Here is a 12678-nt window from a genome sequence, read left to right as displayed (position 1 = left end):
TTACTTTTAAAATTTATCTTAAAGTAAAATTTCTTTGTAACCCGATTTCAATGAAGATATTACTGACTTCAAAATAACTTATTTCCTTTTATGTATTTAATGAGTTCATTTTTAATTATTTTAAATAACTTAAATATTTTAATTTTTTATTATATATTACACTGAAGTATTTAAATTGGAGCAGATTTTCAGTTGTCAACCAGCAACTTTACTTAGTTATTGAATATTATTACTTTGTTGATCGAAAACAAATTTTTTCACTTCCTTCAGTTTATATATTTAGATTTATTACTTATGTAACAGTTAATATCTTTTTATTTTTTATAATAGCTTTTTAGTAATAAATATAACAATGTGACAATTATATAAAACCATAGCGAAAACTAATTTGTGAAATATATTGGCACATCAAATCTAATCCAAGTCTAGCCTTTACATACATCATATATAATTGAATTAAATATAAGCTTACTTCCAAATGAATAAAATTCCTTGAGGGTATTTTTTGAACTGATTAAAGAGTACCATTTAAAAATAAATAAATAAATCATTTTCACAGCAAAGAGTCAAATGCAGGAAAGAAATTATCAATGAAAATTTAATAAAATGTTAATAAAAGGAAAATACAATAATATACGAAAAAAAAATAGTCAGCTAATTAAAAATATGAAGGGACTTAAAACTGTACTGAAGTTTTGAAGACAACCAGAGTTAGAACAAAATTTGAGCGCATCGTAGTAAAAGTTTCCTGACTGAAATGTCAAGAAAGTTTTTGATTTGAGAGTAACCCCCGTTTTAAACTTACCTGTATGTTAGTACTACTCTTAGAACTCTCTCCATCTACTGGTTATATCATATTACAATCCTAAAAAGGCACCCCCAAATTTCTAAATTTTTTTTCCTGTGAAGCATTTATAAACAGATTCAAGCAAACAAGCTATCTTTAAATATGCCACACTGACCCTTAAGAATGATCCTCCATAGATATAGATAAAGCAAGGTAATTTGTAGCTGTGAACATTTCCCTATCGTAAAGAGGAATCTACTAACTTAGTAAATAAACAACAGGGAGATACATGGGTATCGTTCAGAGTATTGCTTCCTTGGGAGGAAAGAACAAATATTTTACATTTTTGAACATGAAAGAGCCTCATATCGATGTCATAAAATAATTTTTTTAAGTGTTGTTTTTTAGCTAATAAAATCAATGAACGAAATAATTTTTTTGTTAAAACTATTAAAAAAATTAATAGTTTGAGAAAATATTGCCATTTACAATGGAGGGCGCTTGAACCCCCTAAACCCCTCCCATACCTACGTCCCTGCCAATGATTCTGATTGAACTAAAAGAAAACTTAGTAAATAAAAGCCTGAAAATATCGTCTCCGCTAGAGCGTATTCAAGCGTTGCGATCTCGAATTATATTGCACCAATGAGATTTTCCATCTCATCCAATCCTTGTGTTTGATGACGTCATAGCTGCTTTAAACGTCATGCCTAAACTTTTCATTAAATTCAGAAACAGTACGTTAAGTCATATGAGCATTTTTTTCCAACAACAAAATAACAACAACGCCATTGTTGATGTGTACGCGACGTGCGGTGAGTGCGAGTGTCTTGTAATTAGTGAAAAATGTTTGACTTGGCTATTAAAGATTTAAGGACGAAATAAGTATGGTTTGTTTTGTAATGCAAACCATTATGATAGATCGATCTTCAATGTTAAGTGGTTTGCTCAGGCTATACTGGTATATACATGAGAAGGGCCCTTCTGTTGCTGCTAGTGTTAGTATACAAACATAAATCGCTTGTTTACGAATTTTTACCATTGTTTTATCTGGTCATCAATGTGCAGTAGATAACGATCGCTGCGAACTTTTCATTAGATTGAAAGATAAACCAGTAAAACATCATTGCAAAATGATTTTAATTTTAACTTTGAGAACTCTGATGGCGATAACTTGGCAGCATTGCAAATATCCCCAGTTGTATTTCGTTATTGCGGCGCATCTTATTCTTAGTCAGTGTTTTGGTAAGTTTTAAAGGAATTATCGAAAAATTTGTTTCTCCTTTATATATATTTTTTTAATTTTACTTAAAATGTCACTAGATCGTATCACCAACATTGAACTACTAGAATAGTTGAAATGTCAATATTGATGTTAGTGATGTAGAAATATTGCATTTTTGTATCTGTCAATATTTACTTATTATATCTTCCATGTTTTGATTCATTTAGAAATTTCGTGTTTGGGTCTCCATGTTTATCGATATCATTTCAGAATAGGTTAAAAAGTTTGGTATATTGTTATAAATGTTAATTAATGTCAATAAATTTTTCTTTTACTTACGATGTATTTTTAGGTGCAAATATATATTTGAAATATTTTAAATTTTATGATAAATGCTCTTAAGTGCTGTTTATTTTAAAAAGCAATCAGTGCTAACAAATTAGAAAATTTTATGATAGAATTAGAAGATACTTTATCTCCCATTCATTTTAATTTTGGCTATATAAAATGAAAGAAGTATATTAAAAGTCTAATTTTCTGCAACATCATGTCCTGGTAGCAGGTACTTTCCTGCAAGGCAGTAGGTGTAGCAGATTGCACAAGGCAACAAATTTTTTGTTGCATTTATATACAAATTTGATCTAACCTAATTTGTGTGTAACGTTTTCAAATCTAAAATTAATTTTGCTCCTAAAACTTTTTTATTTTTTAATGACATGTTCATTCTATTTTTTTGTTGAAATGTGCAAGTTTACAAATGTTATGTGTAATAGTAGCAGGGCTTGCCTAGGTTTTTTTGAAAGGTACCTATTTTGTGAAAATTTAGACATAATTTGTGAAATTTTAAAAATTATATTAAAAAATCAACACAAAAATATGGTAAAATAAGAAAATATTTAAATATTTTTTGAAATTATGTTAAAAGTATTTTGTGAAACTACCATTTTTTCTAAAATTGAATTTGTGAAAGTACTGCTAAACGGCAATAAATTCGCCCTGGACAGATCCCTGAGTAGGTTGCGTAAATGTTGAAGCAAACTTCTAGGAGAGTTAAAGCTCATCATCAGGATTAAAATTGTATAGGAGCCCATGCTCGGAAATGTCATGCATAGTTAAGGGCGCTACTCTATTATGACCTTTTCAGAAGCCAGGATTGGGTTTTTGACGTCAAAAGTGGTTTTTGACATGACAAGGGTATAATACTGGTTTAAACCGTCAAAAACCCGTCAAAAATGTCAAAAACTGAAGTTTGCCAAGAAAATATATAAACTTCAAAACTACCAACAGTTGCCATGCATTATATTGAAATTTAATTATACTATAGGTAATCAGCAGGTTTTAAAATATTTTTTAATTAAAATTAAGGTAAAATAACAGATTTAAAATCTCAGAAATTTATATTCAAATGCATGTGCAGAAAAATTTTGCACAAAAATTGTTTAAATATTTATATTTAAAAAAATTTTTTTTTTCTTTTTGATACTTAAGAAAATTAAAAGTTTATTACTATGCATTTTTGACATATAAGGAACATATAACTAATATTTATAAGGAACTTACAAGTTATGTTGTATAAATACAAACTTGATATAAGATACAAGTGTATAAAAATTTTTTTTTAATGTTATACCGAATATCTTTATTATCCAGTATGTTAATTTGAATTTAAAAGTAGTTATATTTATGAATAATGATAAATATAATTCATATTGTTTATTATATTTATTTATAATTATTACACTTATCATTTTAAAACAATTTTTATCTCTTAATTTTTTTTTCTCCACTTGTATTAAGAATACAAATAATGCATATCTTGAAAGCAAGAAGTAATTATTCAACAGCTGAATATTTAGATATTCAACAAAACTATATAGTATTCAGCAAAATGAAATTCACAAGTATTTGGATAAACTAAATTTTCAGCATAGTAAATGAATAGGCTGAATATACTGTAAATCGACACTAACTACTCTGTGTATTTAACAGAAAGCACTTAAATTTGTATTGTCTTATGTTAACTATGAATTTAAAAAAATTGAAGATTTAAAATTCAGAATTACTGATTTTTCTGAAAAACTAACAACCAATCACAAAAGTCAAACTAAACAGAAGAACATTACAGTCACTGATCCATGAAATATTTAAACAAATTATTATGGAAATTTTTTAATTATCCTAATTAAATACATAATTTTAAAAATTAGAACATGCATCACACTACATAATCAAAATGAAAATGATGGAAGTAGAAATTTAATTCAAAATTCAATAGTCTAGTTCATTTGCTCCTCGCAGCATACGGTAGCACATAACTAGTTTTGAACATTTTTCCACCACCAAACAAAGTATGTTGAAAGCGGTTCACTAATCCCCCTCCCCCCAGTTTACTGAGTGAGAAGACCAGATGAGCTAAAAATAGACAAAAATTCCCTGATTGTGAATGTTGCATGTGCCCAATCTGTTTAAAAGATTTTTCTTTAAAAGATGTCTAATGTACAAAACTGCTAATGTTTATCTTTAAAAATGTCTAATTTTTAGTATAATCTATGTTATACACTAAATTTGGTTTTAAATAAATTTCTTAATAATATCACTGCAGATTTTCAATAACACATGAAAATGAAAACATAATATTACAAAAGATGTGAGCTTTCAAAGGTACAAGATTTTGGTTACTATTCAAAATATAAGTGTTTCTTCAAAATTTTTAAATTTATTTTTTCTAGAACATATTTAGAAATAATATCCTTTATTAAAAAATGTATAAATTTTATGTATTAATTAAATTTTACATATGAATATAGGTTTTTGACATTTTCGACATTTTTGACAGTGAGGTTTTTGATGGTTTAAACTGTCACATGTCAAAAACCTGCCAACCCTGTCAGAAACACATGAAAAAATAGTAATAAGGTAGTATCCTTAATACTATTATAGAGAAGTATGGGTATTAGAAGTAGTATCCCTAATACCCATAATAGTAAAGCATCCCTATCTCTGTATGATAACAATTCTGGGTTTGGATTCCTATGCAATTTTCATTATATGATGATCATGCCTTAACTCCCTTAGAAGTTCGTCACAGCATTTATGTAAAACCTTGTTATACATAACGTTTTAATACTTCCCCTTTTCAATAAAAAATAGACTAAAAATTTAATTTAAAAAAAAAATGAAAACTAAATTGGAGAAAGAAAGTGTTTGTAGATTTGAAATCAGCAATTTGAAAGTATCGAAGATCTGTTTAAAAATCTCATGCTACAGAAAAAAAAGAAATTTTTTTTCCCAGTGTTTTTAATCACAGCATTTGTAGATTGGTTTTTATCTCATATTTGGGGAGAAATGGCTAAACAATTGGGTAAGAATTGTGTTTTAGTGCCTCAGTTCAGTGTGTTGCCAGAATAATCAACAAACTTTGAGGACTTCCAAACAGTAGTATGCCAGAAAAAAGGAAAAAAATACAGAAAGAGACTTACCTTCTAGCTACACCCAAGCAAACTAATACCTACATATTTTTAAGGGAAAACTACCGCATTAAAAAGCTTTAGGCGACTGCATCTGTCACTTAAGAGGAAGCATCTCTAAAAATTTCTGAGAGAAAGTTAAAAAGAATTTATATAGCAAAGAAAAATGAAAAAAAAAAAAAAAAGATTTTTTTTTAATATTCTTTGGAAAAAATAAGGGACAATTTTTCCCTTTTGAAACCTGACATAAAAAATTCCCTTAAGCATAGTTGGCAAGTTTTTAACAATTAATGATTTTATTCCGTTTTATCCATGCTTTTATCCCATTCTAACCATGGTTTTAACCTTCATGTCGAAATCCCTTTTTCATAATTGATTGTCGAAATTTTAATGTAAGATAATTGTTAGCTAATATCAATATGAGTTATTTACAAACTTACATATAAAATTACAAATGATCAATCAATTATGTTCTTGAATTATTTTGAAATTAAACTCTCTTTTTATTTTGTCAATTGCTGTTAAAATCTAAATTTTGGTGTAGAAAATATTACATTATTATAAATAAAAATGGGTAAAATTGGAATTTATTCAGTGTGTTAATTTGTTTAATTATTGAAAATGAAAATAAATTGGTTTAATTATTGAGAATTAAAAAAAAAAACACTTAACAGTCGTTTTATTCATTATATCTGAAATCAATTTTCTTTTACTCCCATTTTAACTCCTCAGTTTTGTATAAATAAGACCGAAATTCGAAACTAATCCTTAGATTAATGCCGAGTTGCATAGACTAGAATTTAAACATACTAAAACTAATAAACAAAATAAAAAAATGTGTAATTGAAGAATTTATTAATTGTTCTAAATATTGATAGTAACTTAATTAAACCCTTCAATTGATTGATTTAAAAATTATCAGCTCATTCTATCAAAAATTTGTATATTTTGTAAATTATACTTAGTTTACTTATCAAGGAATATATTGTTGTTATGATTTATTGGAAATATTCATGTACAGTGCACAAAAACGAACGACCCTGAATAACTTTAGATCTAAAGATTGGATCTTCATGTTCTAGGACTCAATCTTATTCGTTTAAGGGGATGACCTAAAACATGCTAATTTATTAGTGCAGGCGATATTTTAAGTTGCGAAATCAGACAGTAAAACATACTTTCTCTGAATAAATATACCTTTTTTTTAGATTGATTCAGATTTCTGACCCCCAAAATACCTTATTAGTTTGGTCAGGAGTGCAGTGCACAGTTTTGAATTTTTTGTACAAAATTATAAAATCCATTTATCCAAAAATATATTCATGCAAAAAATAACTTTAATAATAGTCAAACATATTTTTCATTGTAAAGTATGCAACTTTGACATCATTTGAAGGAATGTAATTTTACATGGGAAAATACAAATTTTGAGCAAAATCTGTTGAATAATTTATGAGAACTAGAATTTTTAAAAAAAGTTGTATTTTCTATAAGTTATTTTTTGCATGAAATTATCTTTGGATGAATAAATTTTATTGTGTGCAAAACTTTTTCAATTCACTTGAAAAGTTCTCAAGATACAACAGAATACGCAAATAAACATTAAGGGGTTCAAACTTTGGATTGCTCTCCTGAACAAACTGTTGGGACCATATTTCTCTGATTGCTGCTACCCCCTATATTTTAGGGGACAGAAATCTGAATCTGTCAAAAAAATGGTATATTTATTCAGAGAAAGTATGTTTTTGTGTCGGATTTCATTATTTTAGCAATCGCTGTACTAATTAATTAGCATATTAGAGGCCTCCCCTTCAAACCATTAAGATTAAGTCATAGAATGTGGTGATCCGATCATTAGATCAAAAGTTATTCAGAGTAGTCCGTTTATTTTTTTGGGGCACTGTACATATAAGCAGAGATGCGGAAAATTCTCAGAGCCTAATATTTCCTCCAATTATTATTCTTTCAAATAAAAACTTCCCCAAAAATTTTAGCATTTATTTTTAGTCTAATAGGTTTTTCAAAACAATTTTGGAAAGTAGAGTTTGTATATTATTCAAAATTTTTGATAGTAAAAACAAAGAAAAAATTCATTTGATTTTACTCAATTCTTGAATAAACAAGCATGTGTGTTAAAAATAATGAAAATCAAAATTTATTTAAGTGTTTTCATTTAATAAATTAAGTTTTATGCCCTACTCATAAACAAATTCAAATTAATAAATACACAAGTTGACAAAATATTTTTTTAATGTGGAAAAATCTTGAAAAGCACCACATTTTTTTAACAATAAAAAATTTTGTGGAAATTTTTTAGACCAATGAAATTACAATGGAATCATCACGAATTGAACGCCCTAATAATATTGGATTGTTTGAAATCATGTGAAAGGGACTGATTAAATTATAACTGCCAAAAAACCTATCATAAAATGGCGAGAAATCAAACACATCAAATAGTTTTAACTCAGATTTGAATTTTGAAATTCCTATTAAACATATCATCAAGAAACCATGTAAAGGGGCTGAAAGAATGATTATCCAAAAAAGCCATCATAAAATGCTGTGAAATTATGATAGAATCGTCACGAATCGAACACTTCAAAGAAGTGATGAAGTTCAAAATGTGCATGTCATAATGACTTATTAAAGATATCAAAATTTGAAAAGCCATAGGGAAACTGTAAAAAAAAACCTGATTAATCACGGCTGAAACACTATTTATTACTGCCAGAAAATTATCAGAAAACCACATGGATTTACCGAAAAATAAAATCCTCCTTCAATATGTCGGGCGCGATAGAGGGTATGTGGGGCGTAATTTTTCAGTCGAAGGGCAAACAGAGTGTTCCAGCCCCGAAAACCCCACCTAGAATGAACCCTGGGATTTCTAAAATGGAATTACTTTTTTTTTTTACATAATACAAAGATTTTATCAACTGTTTAAGAAATTTTATAATCTGAAGTGATAAAAGTAGTCTGCAGATATTTATTGTTTTTGTTGCCTATCCTCAAAGACTAGCATGGCTAAATCAGATCAATGATTTTGTACACCCTAAAGAAATCCAACACCAACAATTGATTACTGATAATTATATGATCAAAAATGCAAGATCAGGAGAAACCTGCTCAAAAGAACACTTGTTCTGCAGATACTTAGTTAGCAATAAATGACCTTCAAAATAATTTTCTTTTAATAACTGAAATTTAATAAAAAATATTTTGTTTACTAATTTCTATTTTTGTTTTGTTTTGGGCTGTATCTGGATTTATTCTAATTTTTCAAAACATTGCTCAAAATTCTGATTAAAGTAATATAAATTTTAACAACTTTAACTTTTTTGTGTATAATTTTTATTATTGTTACCTTACATATGTAAATTTTGCTCTATACATGTTAGATTAAGCCCCATTGCTATAATAATTTTCTTTCAGTGACTATGTTGGGATCACAGAAACTTCTTTGAGTGACTATATTGGGATGAAAACATCGGTAATTTAAATTTATGCAGGCATTAATTTTTTGAAATGCGTCATTAATGATTTTACTCAAGAAATTTTCCGGGTTTTTGAGTTTGGCTCACAATTACCTTAAAAAATGAATACCAGTAGTGTTTTGAACTCTTATACTAATGCTGGAAAGAGCGTGTGGTGCAGGAGGAATGCACTTTGAAAATTAATAAAATAAACTAATTGTTTTATTTTTTAACAATTTCTAATTGACTTATTCTGGTAACTTTTTGACTTTACTATGCATATCTAAAACTGAGTCGGAAGAACTTTTACTTGTGCAAAGTTTAATTTATACGAAGTTAAGGTGGAGTAAAAATGTATAGGAACTGAGTTTTACTAGCATGCACCCCCTTTTTTTTAGCAATTTTTTTTCCTTGCCAACCAGAACCAGGGTAGGGTTTTTGATGTCAAAAAACTGTCCTCCATCAAAAAACTGAGGTAAGTTTCTTTTTTAACATTGGAGACATTTTATTAGATACTAAATCATGCACAATACTTGAATTGTATATTACTATAATTATGATTTATATTATATATCACATAAAAAATGTTCCCAAAATCACTGATTCCTATGATTAAATTACTGATACTGAAAAACTATTAATTGGTTTTTCTAATGGTAATCTTAAAACTTTAAGACCCATATTATGATTATTGAGCTTTTATTACAAGTAACTACTGTAAGATATTAATTATTATCAATCTAAATATTGTTTTTAATTTTTTTATATTATATTTTCAGGCGGATTTTTTAGATTGAGTAAAATTAAAGTGTTAGCCAATAATTGTCTGATCTCAACGTATAATTCTTTTTGATTATCAATATTTGTTGTTATTAATTATATTCAGGGAAGTAGAATATGACTGATTATTTTCTTAGTTTGAATTCTTTATGTTAATAAGTGGGACCTTAAATTTAATTTGATAAATTATTACTATTTCAAATTATTTTGATTTCTATTATTTAATACATATGCTCGTTAGATCAAATGAATTTTTTTCTTTTATAAACTTTATTTTCCAAAAATATTTTGAAAAGTTATTGTATATATATAAGAAAAGAGCTAACATTTTTTGGGAAATTTTGATCAAAAAAGAAACAGTGTTCACAGGAAATATCAGACTCTTAAGAATTTTCTGCACTCCTGCTTATTCATTAATATTTTCAATATTAGTGAATTAATGTTAATTATAATAATGTATAATTAGTCCACTGATTAGTGAGTTAATAATAATTTATAAAAAATATAAATGTTTGTTTAAATGAGTTAATTTTTTTGATCATCAATTCAAGTGTTTAATTAAATTACTATTAATATTTAGTACAGTTATTAGAATAAATTTCCTAGTTACATGTTATTTTATTATGCTATAATAACTTTAGTAGGTCTACTTTATAGACTATTCAGTTCAGCATCAATCAAAAGAATAATTTCGATTTTCGGTCTTGTTCTGAAAAATGTACTTGGAGGACAAAACACTTGAAAACCGAGTTTTTTTTTTTTAATTGCATCTTTTAGGGAAAGGAGGCAGAGAAAAAGAAAAGATTATGCTTTTATGGCATCTTCACCAAATAAAAAAAAAAAAGATCTATCTAATGACTAACTGTGCTAGGGTTGCACCGTACTGGCATTGTGTTAATCCAATATTGGGCCCGCAATGATGTTTTGGAGATAGTTCTCAGATTTGGTGAAAATGGTTGACGAAATAATTCATAGGTATCCATAACATAAGTAACACGTATGCGACCTATGCTGTAATTAAATCTTTCCTCAATAATTCCAAGATTGTGGATTATTTACTAAAAATTTTTTTTTACAAAAAATCTTTTGAAATCTCAAACTTGTGTATCAGCTTGCCTGCTCCGAAATCGGATTCTTTTTTTTTATTCTTTTTATTTTTAACTATTTTGTATTATAATATGGTGTAAATATTTTATTTTCAAATTGTTACAAAATAAGAAAATAACATCTTTATTCTATACATCAATCTGATTTCTATAGTTACTCTAATTTAAATTTCATTTTCACTAATTTAATAATGCTGATTACATTATTGTCTTCTACTGAGTGAAATTTCCTATCTCTGATAAATATTTATACAAGCTTCTCTGGGGTGATGGAAACCTGGAAAACTTGAAATTATTTGGGATCTTTATTTGTAGGAGAAAAAAAGGAAGGGTCAAGTGTTCTGACTGCAAAAGAAAAGTGCAAAAAAAAATAAATCTTTAAGGTTATTCATTTAACTATCATTCAAACATATATTTTGTTCAATTCAAAATTACATCTTTTATCAGAATTTCATTTTAAAATCAGATTGCTACTCTGAAAGTCAAAGCAAAAAACAATGTTGCAACTTCCCTACAAAACATTTGATTTGTCTATTTTTACTGACCCAGGGAGGTAGGATTTGAAAACATGATTACATAATATTTGAAAAACCCTAAAGTTTGCTTTTGTGCATTTCTATAAAATTTGTTTATTTCAGGCTTGCCCTCCTTGAATTCAACTGGTGATTTAACATTTTGTGAGAAATACAATGAAACTATGTGCAAGAATAGTAGTAATGGTGAAGGATGCAATAGTACTGAAGAATGTAAGCCTGCTGAAAATGAAAAGGGCAACTGCTATGTATTATGGCAAAATAACAGTAAATCTTTTACTATTAAGTTGAAAGGTGATTAATATTTATATTCTGTGTTTATTTTTGTTCTAATAAAAATCTTAAAATTTTGTAAAGTAATTTAAAGTATTACTATAAACTTTACGGTATTAATATCTATTAGCACTCCTTGTTTTCCAAGTGTAGACCCAGTTAAGCACTTATGTGACATTCTTAATCAGAACTTCACTAAATCTCTCCTGTTCTGTATAAGTTGCAACTAGATGTTCTTAGGCAGTTACATTAACGTGACTTGACAATTATTGTCACTGTTAGAAATACAAACCTTCAGTGTGTGATATAATTTTTGTCCCTTCTTACGTCATATCTTATAAGTCAGTTAAAAAAAAACTTCCTAATTTACTTTTTGCATTACCTAAATACAATGAAGAGCCAAAACATAATGCCTGCTGATTAATAATGCTGATTGTATAGAGTTGTGTCCTACAAAACAGCTGCAATTTACCTTAGCATGGATGGCACAAGTTCTCGGTGAGTATCTGGAGTTAGGTTGTATTAAATACCTACACAGCAGTTATGCTAAGTCGCGATGTTCCACATTGTGGTGTTGGATCTCTGAACTGCCTATTAATGACATCTCAAATTAGCTCTATTAGATTGAGATTCGGTGATCCTTGTGATTTGCATAATGTTCAGTTGGAAAAAGGTAACCATGTTTCAGTGCAACTGATCTGTAACTTTCTGGGCCTGTTCTACAACAACTACTGGCACCAAAGTCATGAGAGCTACTCCTAAAGCATTATACTGTCACCATTAGCGCCTTGTATGACCTGTTATACAGTGCGCCAAAGGAAAAAAAACGGACCAACCAGAATAACTTTTGAGCTTATGATCGGATCTTCACATTCTAATACTGAATCGTAATGGTTCGACGAAGTTACCTCAAATATACATTGTGCAAAACTTAAGCAACAAGTGCGTTTTACAAGAAATCATCCGATTGACATGAAATTTGAATATGATGTACATTATTTTGTACTTACTGTGCATAATACGAAAAAATT

At 27.9% G+C, this 12678-nt stretch overlaps 1 protein-coding gene across 4 annotated transcripts in view; it reads left to right on the top strand.

The window, feature by feature from the left end:
- The first annotated feature begins 1390 nt into the window (after nt 1-1390).
- Nucleotides 1391-12678, top strand: part of LOC107436981 (activin A receptor type 2 punt) — a 55907-nt gene continuing 44619 nt past the window's right edge. The window contains exons 1-2 of one of the 4 annotated variants that reach the window (XM_043042140.2): nt 1391-1602; nt 11480-11668. In XM_043042140.2, coding sequence (XP_042898074.1) covers nt 1494-1602; nt 11480-11668 — 298 coding nt within the window. In that variant the 5' untranslated portion in view covers nt 1391-1493. Of the gene's footprint in view, nt 2033-9358; nt 9431-11479; nt 11669-12678 lie in introns of those variants that run through there. The other 3 variants (XM_016048830.3, XM_043042141.2, XM_071187535.1) reach the window with 3 other exon arrangements.

Source organism: Parasteatoda tepidariorum, chromosome X1, assembly GCF_043381705.1.
Source record: "Parasteatoda tepidariorum isolate YZ-2023 chromosome X1, CAS_Ptep_4.0, whole genome shotgun sequence".
Taxonomy (NCBI): Eukaryota; Metazoa; Arthropoda; class Arachnida; order Araneae; family Theridiidae; genus Parasteatoda; species Parasteatoda tepidariorum.
Note: the sequence above shows the minus strand (reverse complement) of the source record. Positions and strands in the feature narration are given on the sequence as shown.